Genomic DNA, 26,102 nt, shown 5'->3' with positions numbered 1-26,102 from the left:
TGGGTCATAATGTGTGACTTGGCTGATTGTGTGTGATCTTACCCTGTTGTTGGGGGCTGATGCTGTTTGACTGGCCTGTGGTCTCATTATTTCTGTCTGCTGTGCTAGTTTCATTATTACTGAATACAACAGAAAAAAATCATTCGCTCACTCTTACTCATTGTCTTTTCATAGACATACAGATTTTTGTTGAATTTCAAAGGATTTTGTTTTATTTATTCATTCTTGGTTTTGTTTTGTGGTTGTATGTGTCATGCAAGGCCTGTAAAATGACAGAAAAAATTCTCCCCAAAACATTTATAGCAGAGCAAGAACCATTGTAACAAACACAAGAAATTTAGATTGCAGCAGTTGGGGAAAATGTATGTTTTTGCTATTTGATGAAAAGAATCCTATTCAATTTCTAGATAAGTTTGATGTATGCTATACTCCTTCCACAATAATGCAGATGTATGCATGAATGTGTTCAGTTACATATCCCTTCTAAGGCTAAATAATAAATTATGGTCCCCGACCGTATCATTTTCTTCACCCAGCATCAGGCTCAGTTTCAACCAAGGGCAGGTAACTCCAACTCTCTAACCTACTTTGCCAAAAACGAACGTATAACCTGCACATACGTGCCTCTCTCGTGTCTGTAATACAGGATGTGGGTGGGAGGAGGAGTTAAAGGTCGGGATTATCAAGTGCAGTTGAGACAGCAAACTAAATAGCTGCGAAAAGGGCATACTTATACCGAAAACCACCACACATTTCCTTCGGAATACGAAGATTGTTTAGGTTATGCAATAGAGCTTGTCTCCTCAGGAACTCGTTATTAGTCAGTAAATAGGGGTTTTATATTTTTATTTCCAATAACGAGTTCCTGAGCTTGTCTCCCAAAATTATGAGCTAAAAAAAGTCCCGGGGGCGCTTCCAAATGACCGAAAACAGTATACTTATTTTTTCCTAAGTAACGTGAAGATGTTGTATATACAGTTACCTGTTGCTGAAACCAAATACCCAGCTGCCTCTTCGGGATTCCGGGTTATAATAGATTGCTTGCACCCTGCTTGTCATTAGAGCTTATAACAATGAGGATTGGGTGCTAAATGTGTAATTAAAACTACTTCTATTTTATTATCTGATTTTGGCGGATCCGTTAGCTTCATACTAAAATATGTAAAATGTTGCCTTAGACCATTCATTCAAAACTGCCCTCGTTGAAAAGTGAGCTGGGTATGACCTGACTTTAGGATAGTCGAACTATGTCCCAGGAGATACCACAATTGGCTTCACACATGGCACCCATTTGGAGAACTGAAGTGTGGTACACCATTAGACTTCCCTGCCCCCATTCCCCATTGACGTACTAAGACGATGCTGGCTGGTTGTGCCGAACAGTTCATGCAGGATTGTGGTTATTCTGTGAAATTTTCTGTGGTGTTACCTGTTGGAAACATGACTCGGCCCCCAAGTCCAGTTTGAAATGTCTTCCAACAAACTTGGTTATATTTAGCAATAAAGACCTGCGTATACCAATGTTAACATCAGCAGTATAGTCCTTGTGTAATAAAGATAGTATTGTACCAACATTGTCGGGTTTATATATCAGAGGATTTTAGAAAAAAAAGTAGAACACATTTTAGAGAGGTTTCAATGAAGTTACTTGCGAATACGGCGGTGCCGCAAATTTGTTATGCAAAAGATAATACACATGCTTGTCATCAGTCAGTACTGGATAGATGCCAAATGGTACTGCATGTCAATGATTCAAGGTATGGTAATTTCATAAGTGAACAATTTGACCATATTTTTGTTGTGATTTGTTGATTGTGTGAATCCAACTGCTTCGCTCATGGATTATGTCCTTACAGGAGTATTGTGTTCAGACACTTCTATGTGTGTATATATATAAGTAAACATGGGGATTATTTGTAAATTGTTTTTAAAAATATCTACATGAAATTGAAATAAAACCTAAATGTCTCAGATCGTCTCTGTGATTTTGTTAGAATTGTTTATGTTAGAAGTTTGAGGCTAGGCAAGGAGCCATAGTCTTGACCGAATTAACTCGCCGATCACCATGTGCTGTATTTGACAGTATGTGAAGGACTTGACACTGCACACACACAGTAATCTTCACAGAAAACCATTGTACTCATGGATGTGGAAGGCCACTCGAAACCATCTATCAGTAGAACTAAAACATCTGCAGGCAAACTTTCCGTGTATGATAACCCAATGCCAAGGATGTTACCAATCGCAGAATAACCAGTGGAATTGTTCCAAGGCTCACTGAACAAGGTCGGTTGCTTGTTTGGAAATGTGTGCAAGGCGTAATATGAGGTCATCTCAAGAGAAGCTGGGGCGGTAGGGTAGCCTAGTGGTTAAAGCGTTCACTCGTCACGCCGAATACCCAGGTTCGATTCCCCACATTGATCCAATGTATGAAGTCCATTTCTGGTGTCCCACGTCGTGATATTGTAAAGAGAGAAAACGACCAGGGTTTAGAGAGAAAACGGCCAAAGTTTATTGAGAAAACGACCAAAGTTTGCTGAGAAGCACGATTGATGCAATGTATGAAGTCCATTTCTGGTGTCCCACGCCGTGATATTGTATAGAGAGAAAACGACCAGGGTTTAGAGAGAAAACGACCAAAGTAAAGAGAGAAAACGGCCAAAGTTTATTGAGAAAACGACCAAAGTTTGCTGAGAAGCACGACCAAAGTTTATAGAGAAAACGGCCAAAGTTTATAGAGAAAACTGCTGCAGTATAGGGGGAAAACGCCCACAGCAATATACTAAATCGTCAATGTGAGCTTGTAATATGGGCCTTAATCTGTTTAAAATCTCTTCTTTTTTCTTCTCCAATTCTTCTGGAATTACGAATAACACCTCCACCCTACATGTCCCCCATGTCCTTAAGATATAACAAAGTAAACCGTTCAGTTTGAATTGTTCAAAATGGCCGACACAACTAATTTAAATAGAATATGCAGCCTTCGTTCCAATTCTTTAAGTTAACCGCTGGTTTTATTTCATTCGAACTTTCAGAGAATGTTTTTGTTTCTGCTTCACCATGAAGTACGTGTTTTGTGTTTTATACTTATTATTATTTTATCATTAAGAATTATGGTAAATCTGATTATATGAAAAACTGATGAGGTAGGCTGAATGATACTGGCTTCTAACATTTACAACTCCTGCGACTGTGTGGAACATTCCTTCCTTCCTAATGGCTCCATTTTGCCTATAAAAAGGGAGTCTAATGGGTCTGGCATCAGCTGTTAGGTTTCTTTAAAACTTGTCTGTTTAACGTGTACAGCAAACATTCGGTGTATCCCCTCTAATCATAAAGCCCCCATAGCCCCTCATAGCCCCCCATAGAGTATATTTGTCCAAGAGCTCAGAGGGATATTCAGGTGCTGTATCCGTATAACGCTGGTAAGTAAGAGAGATGATTTTGTACTCTATTTTGAAGTGGCAGCCAGTGCATTTGTTTCATAGTTGGTGTAATATGGGTGTGTTTGGCATTTCGGGTTACAACGCGGGCTGCTGTATTTTGCTCAGATGAAGTTTACTGAGGAAATCTTTTGAGATGTTGATGAAAAGGCTATTGCAGTAGTCAAGTTTTGATATTACTAGAGATTTCACCAGGAGATGGGTTGCCTCTGTTGTAAGATGTCTGATATTGGCGATATTGCGACGATTGTACCTGCACATTTTGCAGATTCTGTTGATGTGTGATTCCATAGTAAGTCCCGGCTCGAGGTAAACCGGCACCCCAAGTGTCTTCACTTGCTTTCCAAGATGGACACGAGCATCACAAACAAGAATTTCGCCAACATATCTCTTGAAGTAAGACAAGTTCTATGGATGAGCAACTTCTATATTACAATTAGTGCGACGTTTCGGTGTAGATCCCTTGCTTGATAAAGGTGTTAGGATCTACACCGAAACGCCGCACTAATTGTAATATAGAAGTTGCTCATCCATAGAACTTGTCTTACTTCATCACACCAACTTCTAAATGCCACTGAAAGAAGTTAACATTACTCTTGTCTCGCATGGTGGCGGCACCTACTAGCTAAGCTGCAGACTTGCTATAATAAAGTTGTAGCCGATACTCAGTCATTCTTTATGTATGTTATCCGTCTCGACGTATCTTATCATGCCTCTGTATTAAGGTATGTTATCAAAATGTCTACATTTTTGTTATGTTTCTATATATATGTTATCATGTTTCTGTATATATGTTATCATGTTTCTGTATAAAGATATGTTATCATGTAACTGTATATATGTTATTATCCGTCTCTACGTATGTTATCATGCCTCTGTATTTACGTATGTTACCATGCTTCTACATTTTTGTTATCATGTTTCTGTATATATGTTATCACGTTTCTGTATATAGATATGTTATCATGTAACTGTATATATGTTATTATCCGTCTCTACGTATGTTATCATGCCTCTGTATTTACGTATGTTACCATGCTTCTACATTTTTATCATGTTTCTATATATATCATGCTTCTGTATATAGATATGTAATCATGTTTATATGTTATCATGCTTCTGTATATAGATGTTATAATGCTTCTATATATATGTTATCAAGTTTCTGTGTATATATATGTTATCTTGCTTCATAATATACATGTATGTCATGATTCTGTTGACATGTTATCATGCTTCTGTATTTGTGATGATACATATATGTTATGGTGCTTCTGTATGTATGTTACTGACGTGGTATATTTAATGGTGAGAGTTTCCTATATTGGATAATTTGTTCAAAATATTTTTCATTGACTGAATATATTTAAGCAGACGAGTTCCTATCCAAGATGGATACCTCCTCCATCGACATAGTGTAGCCAATGGTTGAATAAACCGTTCTTCTATTGGTATATTTTCTTCCAAGAAGTTCAGTCAACTCCAAAATTAACAAATGAACACAATCGCAATGACTTCCTTTGAAGGTGAAATCATTTGGCATAACGAGATACATGTGTATTCATGACAAAAGAAAGGGTTTGAATTTTGAATACTTTATTACGAATGTTTAAATTCTACGTCCCAGATGTTGGGAATTAAAACCTAACATCCTGCTACATGTATTGTCTAAATATGTATATCACAACACTGAACGTCAAGACGCTACCGTGTAGTCTAGCAACAGTTTTAAAACATCAGTGCAAAACAGGTAGATGGTGAGACTCACTACACGTTGAGTACTTGCTCGTCAAAAGTATTGGTCGGAAGTCAGATTCTAATAGGGAATGTCTCAACCAATACACGTGTGTATTGTACACTTATTATATCTAACAATGAACTACTTGAATACCCGTCTGTGGGCTTATCAAATATTGTGTTTTAACTCCTTTCTTAAACCTTGGTAGGGAGAGTATGTTTCGTGAGAGGAAATGTCATTTAATTTTGAAAATAAAATTACCACCGACGAACAAATACTCATCTTGTTGTGGCCTAAAATATTGATAATTCATATCTTGACAGTATTATTTGGCAAAAAATCAGAGCCACCCTGAAAATGACGATTGCATCCACGGAGTGAGTGAATGAATGTTGTTTTACACCACAGCTTAAGTTCCAGCTCTATCACGACGACCTGGTAATAGCCAAGTCAGCTGTTGAAAATATGAACCACATCGCGAGCTGCGATGACACGTTCAGCCCAACCACACTCTGGAATACCAACATGGCATTAGTCTATCAAAACGGTTTTCAAAAACCTACTCGATGTTGGAATTATTTCTGTCACGTGACATGACACTGATGTCTTTCTCCAAGTTACAAGAGCTCCTCCCGACTATATAACCTACAATCATGATACACGATGTAACACAAAACTGTTGTCATGTCATAAAACCAAGGCAAGTGCTTGGTACACCTCGCGCTTATTGTTATTGCGCATGTGGTGAGGCGCTTCCGGCGAACTACATCAAATACTTGTATCGCTACTCCACTAGACGACGCGATGTGGTAGAATGGCGTTCAGTGACGGTCAACGGATAGTACCACTCTTAGAGCGGCCTGCACGGACATTTTTCCCATGTTTCAGAAAATAGAAAAGATTACTTATCACCAAGCACAAAACCATTTCAAAGGAATAAAAGGCCAGGGCAAAATCTTGAAAATATTCTCCAGGCGTATAAATGTTTTCTTACCAAATATCAATGAACTAACTTCACAACCATACAGCAACCTCGCGTCCAGGGTGAGGCGTCCCTTTAGTGTGGGGAGCAGAAGGTTTCAAAATACCAAGGAATTTGTAACAATTAAATCAAATCAAGTGTATAGTATGTTTAGCTCTGAGTGGACGTTCTCGTTCACAGGTTACAGATGCCATTATTTTCACTGTCCGTGTTGTTTAGTTAGGTTGAAATGCATTCCACTTGAATATGCATTTTTTATACCACGATATATATAAACCGTTAGTACAGCTGAGACATTATTGCATGTTTCGTAAGTAGTAAGTGGGTATAGTTTTAGGTCGGGGAATCGAACACTTTAACCCCAAGGCCTCCCTCCAGTCCCGTTTTGTAAGGACAGGTGTTACATTTGTAATAAAACTACCGGTATCTTTGTACATCTTTCTGTTTCTTTACCATTTTCGAACTCATTATTAGGCATTTACAAGCATTCATGATCACAATGTTTTATGGATGTATTTTTATTATTTTTTAATTATTATTTACAGATTAAACTTAAAATGCAGCAAAGAGGGTTGTATAATTATTATTATTATTATTATTATTATTATTATTATTATTATTATGTTTGTAGATTTTTTCCGAACATCTAAAGGATTCATGAAAGGTGATAAGATTTTCATAACAACTTTCATACAATTAAAAAAACGAGAAAACGAGAAAGAACATTCCTATATAAGGTCAGGAATATATACATCATCAATGTACATTGAGTACAAACAGTTCACACTGACTACGTGCATCATACTACCAACCGTGGTGGTGGCAGCACCGCACTACTCAGAAACTAACATCCACTCACGGCCACTAACTGGCATTTGATATCATATATAGTTCATCCATGTGCGGAAAAACCCAACCGAAAAAAAAAACATACAAGGGTTTTGAACATGTGACATCAAAATATAAATTAAATCGATGTCGATAATTTTGAAATCCATTACTATCGTACTATACAGGGCACTTTGCGTAATCACAACCACATTTCCAAAGCCTTCTATTGGCTAACTGTAACAATATGTTTATATAACTCAATATCACGCTGACAATGGTGAATGACGACTTGTCATAGAAAAATGGAATATTTCGTAGTTAACGAGAAAACCACCACGAGGCGATAAGGTATAAAAGTACTCAACGGAATTGTAAAAAAATCTTCGCAATGTGAACAAACAGCCAAGACGTGTAAAACATGAACCGTGCTACTATATACAATGATGCCTGCTTCCGGCAACATGGGTCCGTGTTGGACAGCCCGGAAGCGTCTGACGCCTTGTATTGCTATGTCAGTAGAAAGAATCCTTTCTGTGTAGGGAATATATAAATACACACTCGTCTGTCCAACCTTCACAAACACAACCATCCACAGTCACTTGAACCAAAACTAAAAATGTGAGTTTCTACATTAAATTGAAAGACGTCATTTTCAACTTTGGTGTCAAGAGCTCTGCACTACGTTCTAGTAAGAATACAGGTTTCAAAATCTGCTCAAATGGTTTCATATAGCTAATAATGTATGTACGCTAGTCGTTCACTGTCAACAAAATCACAACAGTGACACTGAGTTTCTACATGAATCTAGAGATTGACCAATCGCAGGCTTCGTTACTGGTGTTCCAAGTGACCTTGACAAAACGTAACCATGTTTCCCGGTGTGGGCAGAAATAGTATCTTCTTCCTCTACTTAAAGCATTTAAAAGAAAGAAATGACTCGGTTTCGTCCATTTCCACAACTACATGAATCCTGACGCTTGTTGACAACAGGGCGACATGGCATGACACTGCATCTCTTGACGTCTGTCTTCGTTTTTCGTGCATATCCACTGTCCAGGAACGTTTTGACACAACCGTGAGTCCCTTCGTATATACCCCAATAGCGTGCTGGAACCCATCACTTTCAGAACTTTAAAGACCAGTCGGGCAATAAAGCGACTCTCAACACTGAACATGTCTGATCGGACTCTTATCAGACGACACATGATTGGTGGATACAGACACGTGACCTATGACGTAATGTCATCGTCATCAATGCAGTGCTCACTATACTAGCCATTCATCAAAGACGAGCGACGCCGTCGGTTGTCCCCAGCGGGATTGAGGAGTACGGGGGTGGGGCATCGGGGCGCGTCGAGGTGATTCCGGGGCGAAACAGCTGCTTCAGACGCTGAAACATTTGGGGCAGAAGTCATTTTCTGGCTGTAATCGATATATGTTAAACCCATATATTCACGAATAAACATTAAAGTCTTTTCATTTCTGTTATTGAAAAGATCAACAGTTAAAATTATTCGCCGTGTTGCGTCCTCATAATCAGCCCGAGTCTTGATTTGGACCAACGATCAGCGGATCCCGACACGGCCAAGGGACGAAACTCTGCACAATGAAGTCCATCTCTTTAGGTAACTTGACCACCAGTGCTACTAAATTATATGAATGCATTATATATATATATCCTGAACAAATAAATTTCAGATCATGAACATTTTTGGGGATATTTTATTAAATTTTGGGGTTTAATCAAATAATTTTTATTAAAAATGGATTGGTCAACAGGCGCAATGCCCATATGAAGATCTCTCCGAGGATTTCATTTATGAAATTGTGCGCTCAGTCTTTACAACTAAAACATTTCCTCCAAAGTATTCATGATCCCTAATTTTGTGTTGTTCAGTATAGGTCGTTGTTCTGACCTGCCGCAAGGGCCCAGGGGTGACGATGATCTTGTATACGGCGTATATGGGGATTATTCCTATAGATGAAAGCGCCAACAGGCATCCCACAGCATGTGCCCATGTTGGGAATTCGTAATCAATGTACTTCACTGGCTTAAAGGATGACATGGTAAATATTGTCACACCCTGAAAAGGAAAGAGTGTTTATGTTATAGGGTATACTTCGTGAAGAAGATTGGCAAAACGTAAGGCTAATGTTGATAGTATAAGGTTTTCTTAATCATTCGATATTCGGCGCCATTCTCCCTTGTTTGTCGGCTTGGAAACGCCAGACAGGAGGATTAGTGCGGGGCGATCTTAATGCGACGATGATCGTAAGTCTTTGCTGAAGTATGGGTGTACGATCTACTTAGCACTAAGACCATTTTGCGGAACTGAACCTAGGAACTTGGCGGGTTCTTTTGACATGGGGAGTTGAATCAACTGGGAATAACACATCAATGTAACCCGTGAACCTGGGAGTGGGGATGCATTTTTTAGGGAGGGGGGAGGGAGATGTTAAACACACACGTGTGGTGGTGGCGGTGGGAGCGACTCACCAACGTAACGGCGGGGTAGGGGGAATACTCACCAACGTAACGGCGGGGAGGGGGGGGGGGGGGGGGACTCACCAGCGTAATGGCGGGGTAGGGGGAAGACTCACCAGCGTAATGGCGGGAGTGGTGACACACCAGGCCACCTTCCAAAACACGCTGGGGTAGAATCCCAGCATCTCCCTCAGGTTCTCGTAGAAGTTGTTTATACCTGAAAGACAACAATTGACACACGCAGTCAGCATCCAATCCTGATGAAACAAATTTAAATTGTCCTGAACAAAAATAAGATCGCCGATCGCTCCCTATAGACTCTTAAGTGAATGAGTCTGATTGTGCGCCGCTTTTAGCAATAATCTAGCAATATCACGACGGGAGACACCAGAAATGGGCTTCACACATTGCACCCATGTCGGGAATCGAACCCGAGTGAACACTTAACCGCTATGCTTTCCCACCGCCCCTGTGAAGTGTTGACATTCTGAAGACAGTATACTATACCGTAGGCCCACGACACGGCTATACACTCGAAGAATATCAGGATGAGCAGGCCCATCCCGCTGGCAGCGTAGGTATCGAAAATAGTAAACACGTACATCCCACCCTGAAACAGACACACAGTAAAAACTAGTGATGTTAATGAACACTGCCGAGCAAAAGAAACTACACCGAACTTAATTTATATATGTCAGACTTGACAAAAAAAGACGAGACGATATTCCAAATGTAGGTTTGAAATCGTGATATTAGCAAACAGATAATAATGAAATACAGTCAAACACCGTTGTGTCGAACTTTGATATGTTGAACTTACGGTTGTCTCGAAGTAAAAATCATGACCCCTGCATTTCCTTCTTTATTCATCATTTTCGGTTGTGTCGAACCTTGGATAACTCGAGGTATTTACGTAGGGCCCTTCAACTTCGACACAACCGTGATTGACTGTAGTTATAATGGCAGCCACTAGGCGAGATTTAATCAAAACGCGCCAGCACACGACGTCTTCGAGACTTCGTTCGATGGCGGATAACGTCATTCGGCACCATTCTTCCCTGAGTGCCTGGTATTAATGTCATGTGTGTCAATACGAGTGTTAAGTCGTGTTCTAATCTGGCGATAAAGGTGGTTCAACAGCTGTTCACTGGAGAAGTCAATGGAAAAATGTTGATGTTATTGACCTCTAGAAAATGACGGACGATGCATGCTGTATGTGGTCTACCGTAAGGGCAGGACATCCTTACCCTTTTCGCGAAAAACCCGGTTTCATCACTGATTTTCAGTTATCCGTTTATTTAATTTTCACCATCATTTTGCCTTTATGCCCAATGGAATCGGTTTGGGGCAGATAATCGAGACTGAGTATTCTCTGGCGTTGAGGTATATATTTGCTTTGTCATGTCGTCAACGAGTCGTGTGTTCTTCCCGAAGAGCTCTAGCATCTACTCTAGCTGGAACCTGCTCTCATCAGAAAACATGACTCTATGCCAATACTGGTACGAGTCTTTGAGTCAACGTGGTCCCGCGGAAAGGCATGTAGGCCAGTGTAGTCGTCTGGATACAGAGAAGCGACCGAAATGCCCTAGGGCAGCTAATGCTGATGACGCCAGGCAAGAAACGGTTCCCCAAATGAAGAATACCCAAATAACGATCTTCGTTGGGTGTGATGACACGTGTCCTGCCTGTCCGGATTTGCCCAATGTCCACCTGTGTGTTCGTATCGTGACGACAAGCTGGTGATTGTGTCACCCCGGCAACCCAAGTGTCCAGCGACCGTGTCATGTCTGGCTCCCAACTGAAGCCTTTAATGGCCCTTTCTGTTCTGCCGGTACACCTGGCATTTATACTGTTGGTCTCTGGACTCTTTATTCATTGACGAATTTCTGTTCAGTAGACCTATATGCATCCTGTGGTCAAACTGCACGTGCACTTCCAATATTGGCCTGAATAAAGTCATTGTTCAAAGTGAACCAAACCAAGATTTTGCAGTTGCATACGTGTCTGTTGCATTTCTACGATTGATTTTACATAATTTTGGAACTTTGCTTCGTGTTCGAATCCAAATATGATCATATTGATTTTGGTAGTTTCTTTTGCTCGTCAGTGTAGTACAGGGTTGTCTGAAGAAGTCAATCTCTATCAACTAACTAAAGTAAGGAGCACGCACAGGCTTTGTATAGCGAATGCACTGTGATCTATTCATAAATATTTTTCAGAACAGATATTACTTTATTTAAACTATGAACCTGATTTTTTGGCAACAATGTTATTTTTTTGTGGCAGACAAGAAGAATTTTTTCAACAGTGGTAGCATTTGGATAACATATTGTATGATACATTACCTGCTAGACTGGCAACGTTATAAAATTCAATTCAAAATATAGACAAAAGGATCCTGTATTGCTTAAATCAGACGTGCCAAGTTTGTCCAGTTGACCTTTAACTGGATATTAAATGTTCTTTAAAGGTTCTTCATTTGCGGACAGAATTGTCGCGTGTTTAGCTTCAGATTTATCTAATTCCGCCTGGTCCGCTTGGTGTTAGTCAGCCGACTTCGGACCAGACAAACCATGAAGTGGTCGAGTCCCACTTCGTTTTGGAACAGTGACACACGATAAGCAGGTCGAACGAGAGTTGTCTCCCCTAGCGGTCACCCATTTGGGTCAATACGATACACATTTTAACTGAACGATGCAACAAACAGGATGTAACGGATAGGAGCGGAAGTCTCTAATCGGGTCAAGAAATATTGGCATATCAACATGTAATACAAACGAACCTCCGTCACCATGGAAAGCCCAATTAAATACGACAGAAAGCACACGCCGCCTATAAACAGCTCTCGGTGTTTGCGGAGCTTGTGGGGGAATTCGTCTATCAGAGCCGTGAAGAATCCTTCCATAGTACAGAACTGAAACATGAAAAGTTCAGCTAGGGTTAATGTAAGATTGTGAGCGATGTTCGTTTGATTGATGCATGCTCAACACAATAGAGGGATCTAGATACTTTGATGCCATGCTTGTTTATTCGGTTATTTCGAAAACTGGAATCGTTCATGGTAAACGCATTCGTGACCAACTCGTGTTATTCCGGGACAAGCCGAATAGCGACTCGTGCCCCTCTCATGGCCATTTTTGCGACCGGGTTCTGTCTTAGCGCAAACGGGCATACCTAAAACAATTGAAATAAAAAAATATTTCTGAGTGATTCTTTGACAAAGAACTTAAAATCATACGCGCATTGTGATTGGTTTGTCGTATTTTCGCACATAACATTCATCGACAGGGGGACGAGTCTTCTTGCAGATTACGGAAAGGGGCGAGTGGTGACGAATGATGGCAAACGCTGGTACAAAATATGGAATAAATGGTGTACAAACGAAATATGAGTTAAGGATATTACGGATATATTAAAACTTAATAAAGTCTCTGCTCGGTCGGAAATAAACTGGTGCCCAAAAGTTTAGTACAAAAGTGTTCCACATCCGGTTATAGGTGCGGATGCGCGGCATCCTTATTTACAAATGTCTACACCCTCGTAAGTTTGTTTTAGGCAATACATATTAATATGATAAACTGTTCTGCTGATGTTAATTTTACTTCACAAAGAAACTTCACGTAGTCCGCTATTTGTTTTCATTCGATACCAAGGACCGGTGAATGCGATATGTATGTTTAGTGTCGATCTTCTCGTTTAGGTAGAAAGAAGACTAGGTGACACCTCCCGTTCTGGAGTATAATAATGATGATGATAATAATAATAATAATAATAATAATAATAACAATGAGTGAATATGGTTTTACGCCGCTTTAGCAATATTCCAGCAATATCACGGCAGGGGACACCAAACTTCACACATTGTACCCATGTAAAGAAAAATCGAACCCGGGTTTTCGGCGTGCCGAGCGAACCCACCGCCTCAAAAAATAAATAATAAATAATAAATAATAATAATATGCAATGGATCAGTGTGCACTCTCATGTCATTCTCAGCTCCCTGAGGAGTATACGTCGTTTGTCAACTCACCTGACTGTCCATACCCAGCATGATCAACATGGAGAAGAACAGGATGGACCAGAGTGGCGAGATGGGGAGCTGGGTCACTGCTGACGGGTAGGCAAGGAACGCCAGACCGGGACCTAGACAAGCACATTCAGTATTATTAGTAGTGGTAGCACCCGTGAAGATCCGGGTTAGAATAGGTCTTCAACAACCCATGTTTGTCGTAAGAGGCGACTAACGGGATCGGGTGGTCAGGCTCTCTGACTTGGTTGGTGCATGTCATCGTATCCAATTACGTGTGTCGATGCCCATGATATCAATCACTGGATTGACTGGTCTCGATTATTTACAGACTGCCGCCATAAAGCTGGAATATTGCTTAGTGCGGCGTTACACAACAAACACACTTTGTAGTTTTATTGGAGACAAGTGAAGCCGGCTCTAAATTTGGAGCACCAGTGAAAAAAATTATGTCCCATACAATTCCCTAACTTTGCCGCGTGTTTTTTTTCAGGTGAACAGTTGACTTGCCTTTGCGTGTGTATCATCACTTTTTGATAGTGATTCATAAACACATGATAATCATATAGTCGGAATTGTACTGTGGATAATTATGATTATGGAAATGTTTGTTGTCGCTTTTATTTATAATTATTATGTGCATCATCGTCAATATCATTAGATCCGGGGGAGAATCGGTATTCAGCAGCACATACTTGTCGTAGCATCATGTAAAGCACTCATTTTACCTCCGGCGGCTACTTTGCTGACGTGTTTCTTCTGCTCATGCGCCATGAACCCGACGACGGAGAAGATGACGAAACCGGCGAAGACGCTAGTGGAGCTGTTGAGGCAGGAGATGAGGACAGCGTCCCTGAGGAGGAAGGTAGAAATAGCGCGTGAGTGTGATATGACCTTCAACCCATGCTGCCTGTAACGCCTTTCAGGCAGACACGCCTTTGTACTTACTTGAACACATTGTACTGATTTGTACACGTTGTTGTACATACTTGTACACGTTGTTGCACTTTTTGCACGTTGTACCTACTTGTTCTTAGTTGTACGTGCCCTTGTACTTGAACACGTACTGAGTTCCACATGTTGTACTTACTTGTATACATTGTTGTACTTACTTGTATACATTGTTGTACTTTCTTGTACACGTGTTGTACTAACTTGTACTTATTTTTGTACTTACTTGAACACGTTGTACTTACTTGTACTTATTGTTGTACTTACGTGTACTTATTGTTGTACTTACTTGAACACGTTGTACTTACTTGTACTTATTGTTGTACTTACTTGTACTTATTGTTGTACTTACTTGTACACGTTGTTGTACTTACTTGTACTAGTTGTTGTACTTACTTGTACACGTTGTTGTGGAATCTGTTGTAGCTGCCGAGAGCTATCATGGTGCCGAGTCCCAGACCATAGGAGAACAGGATCTGGGACGCCGCATCTATCCACACCTGTAACAATAAGTCGTAGTCGTAGTGATGCTTCGGTGACAAACCAAAGATCGAAATCGCAGCAAATTCGGGATTCGAACCCACGTTCTGCGGATCCTGACGTGTTGTCCAAGTTTATAACCCTCACTGACACGTTGTGTTTATCTCGGCACTCGGCTTTTCTCTATGTACGGATAACTTCATACATTTTCCATCTTCCCGAGGCAAGAGCGTTAACTGACTTTAAAAGTCCAGTTTCCACCCTTGCCGAACTAGGCTGGAATTACTGGGCTCGATCGTAGCGCCACCAGTGTCTATTACCCGTTATGTCCCTTCTAAGCCTCTCCTATGAACCAATCAGATTCCACCTCTCGTATCACTTGCGTTTGCTTCACAAAAAATGGTGGCGCCCGGTCAGGACGATCTGATTGATAATCAAGATCTAAAGTGTGATAAAACGGGTCTTACATCGCGAAATGCATCAAATCACGTGAGCACTTTGATTAAAAACATGAAAAGAATTGGAAAATATCTGCTGACAACGAGTTGGCGGTGCACATGCTTTGCAAATCCTGCAATCAACCGAAATCTGCACGACAGTTTACGAACCGGATTTCTATATCGGTGCGCAATTTTGATTGGACTATGCATAGACTCGTTAGTCCAGCCAAAATGTAACTCCACAATACAAGCCTAGTTCGGCAAGGGGGGAAACTGGAATTTTATAGTCAGTTAACACTCTTGCCTCCGGAAGATGTACATTTTCATGGTCCATGAACTCAACAACACACTGCTGTTTCAACTGCTGCTGATCATGATGACTGTGGTGATGCTGCTGCTTCAACAAGGTGACCTACCTGCGACTCCTTAAGTCTCGCCATGTCCGGGACGATGTAGAACCGGATGCCATCCATGGCGCCTGGCAGGGTGAGTCCCCGGATGAGGAGGCTGAACAAGACGACGTATGGAAACAACGCCGTGAAGTACACCACCTGTAACAACAGACGTCGTCACTCAGTGTGGTGTGTGGGTGGTCGGGTGGGTGGGATGGTGTGTGGGCGGTAGAGTGTATGGGTGGTTGGGTGGATTGACGCGTGTGTGGCTGGTCAGGTGGGTGGTTGGGTGTGTGGATGGTAGAATGTGTGGGTGGTCAGGTGGGTGGTTGGGTGTGTTGGTGGTAGAGTGTGTGGGTGGTCGGATGGGTGGTTGGATGTGATAGTAGTAGAGTGTGTGGTCGGGTGGGTGGTTGGGTGTGCGGTTAGTCGGGGGTGTGGTTGAGCGTGTGGGTGGTCAGGTGGTAGATCGCGTGGGTGGTCGGGTGTGTGGGTGGTCGGGTGTGTGGGTAGTCGTGTTGGTGGTTGAGTGTATGGGTGGATAAGTGTGTTGGTGGCCTTTTGGGTGGTCGGGTGGGTGGTTGAGTGTGTGGGTGGTCGGTTAGATGAGTGAGTAATGCAGGAAGTAAGAATGTGAAAAGTGAACTTCGGATGTAAGGAACTGGTATTAATATTAGCCCTCAGGGACCGACCATTTAATCTGTCGGGATGGGTGGTGGGAGGTTTTATCGAAAAAAGAAATTGTCCCAGAAAATGCTTGAAAGAAATAGTCATGGTCCAGCTTGTTGAAAAAAATCCTTGCATACAAGACATCTTATTGTTGTTGCTTTGTTAGACTTTGTGTTCTGGGCCACCATTTCTGAACACTACAGCTGTGCTGGATAAAAACAATGGTTACGAGTTAAGTATCATTACTGATGGTGAATCGTAATTCTATTGCCTGATTCAAAATGAAATGTTTACACGATGTGATTTACTGTTATTACCATCAGTGTTTACTGTAGGGCCACGGCACACACACACGTATTGTAATTAACTTTAATGATCTCCCCAAAGAACAAGCCAATGAAAAAAACTGCGGAAATTAACTCCGTTTGAGCAATCAAATGTGTCCGCAGTGAAGATGTCGAACATATCTGATTGGCTGCAAGTACTACTGAAGTCCCGCAGTGAATGCTCAATGTGAATGTTATTGGCCTACCTTGCCTGTCCACTTGACCCCTTTCCATATACAGAAGTAGCAGAGGATCCACATTGTCAGCAGCGTGAGGGCCAGCTGCCATCTCAGCCGACCGGGTGTCGCTATACCATCTGTAATCTGCAGGGCGTACCGACTGGAACATGTCAATAATAATAATAATATTAAGTGAATATGGTTTTACGCCGTTTTAGCAATATTCCAGCAATATAACTTAAACACGTTCCTTGTCACATGGGGGCAAATAAAAGCTATTTTAGCTATAAATGGATTATTTTGTTTCTGTTTGTTTGTTGCTTAACGCCACACTCAGCAATATTCCCGCTGTATGACGGCGGTCTGTAAATAATCGAGTCTGGACCAGACAATCCAGTGACTGACATCATGAGCAACGATCCACGCAACCAGCAACCAAGTCAGCGAGCCTGACCACCCGATTGACATCATGAGCTTCGATCCACGCAATTGGGATCGATGACATGCATCAACCAAGTCACCCGATCCCGTAAGTCGCCTTTTTCGGCAAGCATGGGTTGCTGAAGACCCCGGATCTTGACGGGTCGGATTATTTGGAGATGGGTGGACGGTAGTAACTAACAGAAGTTAAGTGTCTTTCGTAGTGATCAGATATACCTTCATTGTCAGAGTCCTGTACGAGAGAAATACTATGAGCCATACAGCAACAACGCTTTGAGGAACACATAGATTTATAAACCTTGGCTGTATACAACCCTGCATAAATACGTGATTACTGATCTTGTAGTTCATCAGTAGCGCGATTAGATCTATATCTTCAACAGCTCGGACTGAGTACAACAAATTGGGGATTTGACAATATACTTACAACCAGAATTCTTCGACCGGCGAATTAAAACGATTCGCGTCGTACGTCTGTGTGCAGTTGTAGTCGGGGTACATGCTAAGGACGGTGGAGGAGTTGAGAGTCGACGTGATGTTGACCTCAAACCAGGTTGTCTCGTTCGTGCAGTTGAATGGGAGTTTGTGGAAGTCGTACTCGGACAGGCACTGGCCAGTGTTCCACCAGTTGTCGCAGTGAGACCAGTAGAGCTGGGACGTGAAGGAGCAGCACAGGTAGAACAACCCCCACGACAGGATGACGATGTAGTAGGCGTTCAGCCACGCCGCCATCACGGCAGCAGCGTAACCCACACCTGCAACAACGGTCGCAGTCTTGTCACTTGTCCGTGGGCGTGTTACAGTGTGGAGGAGTGGGTTCGCGAATGTTGGGTGTGCGTCGTGAATGGATGAGTGACCCTGTGTTTGGATGAGTGAGTGAAGGAGTAAGTGACCCTGTGTTTGGATGAGTGAGTGAAGGAGTAAGTGACCCTGTGTTTGGATGAGTGAGTGGATGAGTGAGTGACCCTGTGTTTGTATGAGTGAGTGGATGAGTGAGTGACCTGTGTTTGGATGTGTGAGTGAGTGAGTGGAGTGAGTGGATGAGTTAGTGACCCAGTGAGTGGATGAGTGAGTGACCAAGTGTTTGGATGTGTGAGTGAGTGAGTGGATGAGTGAGTGACCAAGTGTTTGGATGTGTGAGTGAGTGAGTGGATGAGTTAGTGACCCAGTGAGTGAATGAGTGAGTGACCCAGTGTTTTTGATGTGTGAGTGAGTGGATGAGTGAATAACCCAGTGTTTGGATGAGTGAGTGGATGAATGAGTGACCCAGTGTTTGGATGAGTGAGTGGATGAGTAATTGGATGAGTGAATGACCCAGTGTTTGGATGAGTGAGTGAGTGGATGAGTGAGTGACCCTGGGTTTGGATGTGTGAGTGACAGAGTGGATGAGTGAGTGACCCATTGAGTGGATGAGTGAGTGACCCAGTGTTTGGATGAGTGAGTGACCCAGTGTTTGGATGTGTGAGTGGATGAGTGAGTGAGTGAGTGAGTTGGTGAGTTAGTGACCCAGTGTTTGAATGAGTGAGTGGATGAGTGAGTGACCCAGTGTTTGGATGAGTGAGTGGATGAGTGAGTGACCGTAGGTTTGGATGTGTAAGTGGATAAGTGAGTGACCATAGGTTTGGATGTGTGAGTGGATGAGTGAGTGACCCTGGGTTTGGATGTGTGAGTGAGTGAGTGGATGAGTTAGTGACCTAGTGAGTGGATGAGTGAGTGACCCAGTGAGTTAATGAGTGAGTGACCCAGTGTTTGGATGAGTGAGTGGATGATTGAATAACCCAGTGTTTGGATGAATGAGTGAGTGGATAAGTGAGTGACCATAGGTTTTGATGTGTGAGTGGATGAGTGAATGACCCAGTGTTTGGATGAGTGAGTGGGTGAGTTAGTGAGCCAGTGAGTGGATGAGTGGATGACCCAGTGTTTGGATGAGTGAGTGGATGAGTGAGTGACCCAGTGTTTGGATGAGTGAGTGAGTGGATGAGTGAGTGACCCTGTGTTTGGATGAGTGAGTGGATGAGTGAGTGCCCCATTGTTTGTATGAGTGAGTGACGCAGTGTTTGGATGATAGAGTGAGTGGATGAGTGAGTGCCCCAGTGTTTGGATGAGTGAGTGACCCAGTGTTTGGATGAGTGAGTGAGTGGATGAGTGAGTGACCCAGTGTTTGTATGAGTGGGTGACCCAGTGTTTGGATGCGTGAGTGACCCAGTGTTTGTGTGAGTAAGTGACTCAGTGTTTGGATGAGTGAGTGAGAGGATGAGTGAGTCACCCAGTGTTTGGATGCGTGAGGGAGTGGATGTTCGAGTGACCCTGTGACCCATAAAATATAAAAGCACACACGACAAATTCATCAATACACACCCAAGTTCATAAATACAGTCACGACAAGATCACCTATACAGTCATGACGAGGTCATTCATTCCGTAAATATAAAAGCATGACAAGTCCATCAATGCACACACGACAAGTCCATCAATACACACCCAGGTTTATCAACACAGTCACGACAAGGTCACCTATACAGTCATGACGAGGTCATTCATTCCGTAAATATAAAAGCATGTCAAGTTTATGAATACAGTCATATCAGGTTCATCAATACACACACGACAAGTTCATCAATACAGTCACGACAAGTTCATCAATACAGTCAAGACAAGTCCATCAATACAGTCATGTCAAGTCCATCAATACAGTCACGACAAATTCATCAATACAGTCATGAAACGTTCATCAATACAGTCATGTCAAGTCCATCAATACAGTTAAGACAATTTCAACAATACAGTCATGACAAATCCATCAATACAGTCATGTCAAGTCCATCAATACAGTCATATCAAGTCCACCAATAGTCATATCAAGTTGATCAATACAGTCATGTCAAGTCCATCAATACAGCCATGTCAAGTCCATCAATACAGTCATGTCAAGTCCATCAATACAGTCATGTCAAGTCCATCAATACAGTCATGTCAAGTCCACCAATACAGTCAAGACAAGTCCATCAATACAGTCATGTTAAGTCCATCAATACAGTCACGACAAGTTCATCAATACAGTCATGAAAAGTTCATCAATACAGTCATGTCAAGTCCATCAATACTGTCATATCAAGTTCATCAATACAGTCATGTCAAGTCCATCAATACAGTCAAGACAATTTCATCAATACAGTCATGTCAAGTCAACCAATACAGTCATGAAAAGTTCATCAATACAGTCATGTCAAGTCCATCAATACAGTCATATCAAGTCCACCAATAGTCATATCAAGTCCATCAATAAAGTCATGTCAAGTCCATCAATACAGTCATGTCAAGTCAACCAATACAGTCATATCAAGTCAATCAATACAGTCATGTCAAGTCCATCAATACAGTCATGACAAGTCCATCAATACAGTCATGTCAAGTCCATCAATACAGTCACGACAACTTCATACTGATACTGTCACAAGCTCACCCATACAGCCCACTAATGCAGTCGCGACAAGATGATTGATACAGACATTTTCTCACCTTTGAATATTGGACTGATCTTCCAGATGCCCAGTCCCCCAACGCTGAAATACTGCCCCAGAGCCAGTTCCATGAAGTACATAGGGATGCCAGCCAGGAACGCCGTCAGGAAGAAAGGAATGAAGAAAGCCCCTGAAACATCGTACCAAGGCCATGTTAAGGGTCAGATCAAACAAGGTACGGTATCAAGGTCGTGTCAAAGGTCAGATCAAACAAGGTACGGTATCAAGGTCGTGTCAAAGGTCAGATCAAACAAGGTACGGTATCAAGGTCGTGTCAAAGGTCAGATCAAACAAGGTACGGTATCAAGGTCGTGTCAAAGGTCAGATCATAACCAAAAGAACACGGTTTCAAGCAGTTTGTCCAGATATTGCCTACTGAGGAGTTAGACAAACAATGAACACTAAGTACGCCCCCCGAACTAAGTGTAATAACAAGTAAGTGTAAAAGTGTCAAATTAAGCTTGTAATCTACGATACCGCTACTTTCACAATACGATATAACCCTAAAATCCAATGTATACGCCTGACAAACTTAGATTGCAAAGCTATCACGAAAACATCCCCAATATATATATTCCGAACTCAGAAACAGAAACGAACCATCTCTTGAAGGAACACGTGATTCTTACCTGTTCTTGGTGTATTAATTACCGGATGTCTAGTCATACATCAGACAAACTTTATACATGTGTGGTCATACTTTAGCCACACTTCATACATGTTTGGACATACTAAAGCCTCACTTTTAACATGTCTGGTCATACTTTAGCACACTTTATACATGTCTAGACATACTTTAGCCACACTCTATACATGTCTAGACATACTTAAGCCGAACTCTATACATGTCTAGACATACTTAAGCCACACTCTATACATGGCTAGACATACTTTAGCCATACTCTATACATGGCTAGACATACTTTAGCCATACTCTATACATGTCTAGACATACTTTAGCCATACTCTATACATGTTTAGACATACTTTAGCCGCACTTAATATATGTCTAGACATACTTTAGCCACACTCTATACATGGCTAGACATACTTTAGCCACACTCTATACATGGCTAGACATACTTTAGCCACACTCTATACATGTCTAGACATACTTTAGCCACGCTCTCTACATGGCTAGACATACTTAAGCCACTCTCTATACATGTCTAGACATACTTTAGCCACACTTTATACATGTCTAGACATACTTTAGCCACACTTTATACATGTCTAGACATACTTTAGCCATACTCTATACATGTCTAGACATACTTAAGCCACACTCTATACATGTCTAGACATACTTAAGCCACTCTCTATACATGTCTAGACATACTTTAGCCGCACTTTATGTATGTCTAGACATACTTTAGCCACACTCTATACATGGCTAGACATACTTGTTTGATGTTAATGACGAGTAAAAGACGTTGTCAAACTCTTGACTACAAACATGATCTTGAACTTGTACACACTCAGCTTCAGCGTATGGTGATGAAACATCGATTGTGTTGTATGGAAGATGGAGACAGACTGGCAACATTCGTCCTGCAGATATCTAGAGAATCTCACCCGAGTGTCTTTTGTATCAAATATATCAACACGAGTTGATAAAAGTGGCAAAATTCCTCGGCAAGCCTCGGAATTTTTCCACTTTTATCAACTCGTGTTGATATATTTGATATCAAAAGACACTCGGTTGAGATTTTATTTATCATCCAACATCATTCTTTCAACTTTTTTAATTTGCAGACAGTAATTAGCAGTGTCTTCAGTGTGAAAAATACTGCAAAACAGCTTCAGTAGCAGAGCCATTAGTGATTTCATTTGATTGTGACGTCATGGTTACCAGTGACGTCACAATGGTCTGCAAAGCATTGTGATGTAATTTCAGTGTAGATATCGCTTGATCTCACCCACGCGATATCTCCTGTGGGAGCCAGTTTAGGATGATAAAAGTTGTTAAAAATTGACTTCAATATTGTTTGCGTTCATGAAGGTATACACGTAAAAACTGGTGTTCATACTATGTGGTGCATTTACACAATGCTCCACCCATTCTATTATTAGCCAATCAAGAAACAGCAGTCCGTTAGTACCGGACTTACGCAGAGAGTGCACACCTGTTTTTACGTTTATGACTCGATAAAAACAAAAACATATTGAAATCAATTCATTTAAAAAAATACGTCAACAAAACATACTCCACAGGATGTAATTATCAACACACTCACAACTGTAAACAACAATGCTATATCAGTGACATTATTCAGCGCAATAATCCAACGCAAGCCCCTCCCATTCAAACCAGGAAGTGGTACCGTTTGTGAGCGTGACCTAATTTATTTTCGGTTTATGGAAACATTAATGCAAAAACATTTCTCAGTTAGCCAATCAAGTACCTCGGAATTACTTGAAATTTATATTTTTTTATTATAAACATTAAAAGTTTGATTGACAATTTGAACAGCGTTACTTTTTGATTACAAAAAGTAAATGCTGAAATCTACGTCACCAATATAAATAAACTCTGTCACGACCTTTCCTTTTGATGAAAGTGAAGGCTATGGTTTAAGCACAGCAGTGTTCATATTGGGTTTGAACGTTCATTGATGTATCAAACTTGAGCTTTTCCGTGCAAATACACGTGTGCATGATATACTAATGCTATATTGAATCATCTTAATTTGATAGTGAGTTTGGACCCGTGAAGATCCGGTGTAGAATAGGTCATCAGCAACCCTTGCTTGCCGTTAAAAAGTGACTATGCTTGTCATAAGAGGCGACTAACGGGATCGGACGGTCAGGCTCGCTGACTTTGTTGATGCATGTCATTGTATCCCAATTGTGTGGATCGATGCTCATGATGTCAATCACTGGATTGTCTGGTCCAGACTCGATTATTTACAGACCGCCTTCATATAGCTGAGTGCGGCGTTAAACAACAGACAAACAAAATGATAGTGTGTTTGTGTTTCACATAACTCTCAGAACTCGAGACCAGCAATAATTCTACTCTTGCATATTCTGTGCTCCAAACCAAAAACTAAAATCAAACAGAATCTAAATTATGATTTAAATTTTAATTAATTTCATAATGATAAGCAATCCGATCACCTAATAATGATCATCAAATGTACTGAATATACTACTACAGGTCTGTACGTCGGCTACCCACACGGATTGTGCACCAGACCTGTGGCCTGTCAGCCTGTCTGCTATAAAGATATCGGTATTAATGAGAGTATTCACGTAAATTACTTGTGTTACTTTGGGAAGTCCCTAGTGGGATTGTGGGTGAACACGAGCTCCCAGCAACCTGTGCTGGCCACAAGAGGCAGGCGACTTGATTCGTCGAAGTCTGCAATTTAACAGAGAGAGACGCTGCAAAACATTTTCATTGGCAAAAACCAATTCCACTGAACTGTCCACTTTTACACTGAATTTATTTAGTTTGATGGGGTAAAGTATCGTCAAAAGCATTCGTCATTAAATAAATACTTGTATGGAGTAATCGAACACGTCATTCAATGCTAATAACACATGTCTTACTGATAGTGACATTGCATTACGTCACAGCCACATTTCCGACTGTGCCTTAATTGATAAGGCTTACAGTTGATTGAAATATGTGTTCAGTTAGTTATAGTTATAGTTATAGTTATAGTTATGTTTTATGCATTGCTAGTTTCGGACCATATCTTATGAATAATAAAAATACACTGAAGTGGCAGCAAGACCTAGACGTAGGCAATCATCATCGGTAGTTGTAGTGAGTGAGTTGTGTTTAACGCCGCTTTTAACAGTATCACGGTTATATCGCGGCGTGTCAGCTTAATGTGGGAGGAAAGCCCGAAGTGATGCAGGCCTCAGACGTTAACCACTTCGGTGAAACCCACGAGCACGGGTATGGTGCTGACACACCTAGAAACATAATCGGGGCGAATCGGGACATAGGTTTCTGGCGCGCCCAAGGGACGCAACTCTGCACAGCGAATCGCGGCGCCCTAGACGACTGGACCACCCGTGCGGCCTGTACATGTTCGAGTTCGGGCCAGGCAAACCGATGATTTATAGCATGAACACCCTCCACGCCCACAGGGTACCTTGACACAGTGTCAAGCAGGTCACTCATTGTCACCTCCCATACACAGCTGGAACACGTAGTCGGACATTACCCAACACGGAACCCTGGGTACATTCTGGATTATTTACAGACCGCCGTTATATAGTGGTATATATGTAGTACTGTACGTCGCTATGAAAGTCCAATAAACTTGACCGCGACGTTAAATCCTATTTCACCTCACCTATAGCTGTAATACTGCTGATTGTGACGTAACAAACACCCCCTCACCTATGAACTGGCAGTAGAGTGTCCGCCACTCTGATTATTTTGAAGCTATAGCTCTAAAATAAATTAAGGACCACCGCATTCTTTCATATTACTACAGTTATTCTTTCGTGGCATGACAGATTAACTATAGTAAATGAAAGACTAGTACAATCCTTATAACAGATAATATACTGAGGGAAACAAATAAGGGAACATAATTTCATTGCAGTGTCCCTTTATTTATTCCCAGATTTTTACCCACAGTGACATCCATAGCTTGGGAACAACGCCTGGAAAACAATACAGGAGCACTTGTATTGTCATGTGTTCCCTTATTTGTTTCCCTCAGTATATGAGATAATTTAATACAAAATATTGCGCAAGATATTTAAGTCGTCTGATGAAAAGAACATTTTTCTTTGAATTTATACATATCTCACACTATCTATAAAACAATTCAAAGTATTAAGCTTCAGCCGACCGGCCTGTCTGTTAAGCTGCAACCTTATTTTCAGAACAGTCTCTGACTGATGACAGTATGAAGAACTACTGCCTTCCCCGCAGGGAATCCGCAGCTTAGCTGTAACCGCTTAAAATGACAGCCTCCGTTAATTCAAATATCTAATCGAATCCTCATTTTTTTCTTCAAATTTGAACTCTATTCGCACAATGGCAGCACATTTAAGTGCCCCAGATTTAAGATAGTCTCCATATTCATATCTCTCACCAAGCTTGTGTCATTCCGAATCGACTGATCTGGGGTTAATTGACTCAGTTTTTTACATCATTAAGGTGTATTATGATTGAAAAGTCAATAGATGTTAAGTGCTGTGAAAATTAGACTCTGCTGATTGGGTT

At 41.4% G+C, this 26,102-nt stretch overlaps 1 protein-coding gene across 1 annotated transcript in view; it reads right to left on the bottom strand.

Moving 5' to 3' along the window:
• Nucleotides 1-5,022: 5,022 nt before the first annotated feature.
• The window catches only part of LOC124133043 (sodium- and chloride-dependent GABA transporter 1-like), a 46,900-nt gene continuing 25,820 nt past the window's right edge, over nt 5,023-26,102 (bottom strand). The window contains exons 2-13 of the mRNA XM_046497246.2: nt 20,904-21,035; nt 17,812-18,139; nt 16,971-17,103; nt 15,794-15,928; nt 14,854-14,957; nt 14,235-14,359; nt 13,510-13,622; nt 12,262-12,393; nt 9,987-10,089; nt 9,596-9,696; nt 8,911-9,078; nt 5,023-8,384 (exon numbers count right to left, since the gene is read on the bottom strand). Coding sequence (XP_046353202.1) covers nt 8,277-8,384; nt 8,911-9,078; nt 9,596-9,696; nt 9,987-10,089; nt 12,262-12,393; nt 13,510-13,622; nt 14,235-14,359; nt 14,854-14,957; nt 15,794-15,928; nt 16,971-17,103; nt 17,812-18,139; nt 20,904-21,035 — 1,682 coding nt within the window. The 3' untranslated portion in view covers nt 5,023-8,276. The remainder of the gene's footprint in view (nt 8,385-8,910; nt 9,079-9,595; nt 9,697-9,986; nt 10,090-12,261; nt 12,394-13,509; nt 13,623-14,234; nt 14,360-14,853; nt 14,958-15,793; nt 15,929-16,970; nt 17,104-17,811; nt 18,140-20,903; nt 21,036-26,102) is intronic.

The sequence above is a fragment of the Haliotis rufescens genome, unplaced genomic scaffold, assembly GCF_023055435.1.
Source record: "Haliotis rufescens isolate VD_foot unplaced genomic scaffold, xgHalRufe1.0.p SCAF_23, whole genome shotgun sequence".
Taxonomy (NCBI): domain Eukaryota; kingdom Metazoa; phylum Mollusca; class Gastropoda; order Lepetellida; family Haliotidae; genus Haliotis; species Haliotis rufescens.
Note: the sequence above shows the minus strand (reverse complement) of the source record. Positions and strands in the feature narration are given on the sequence as shown.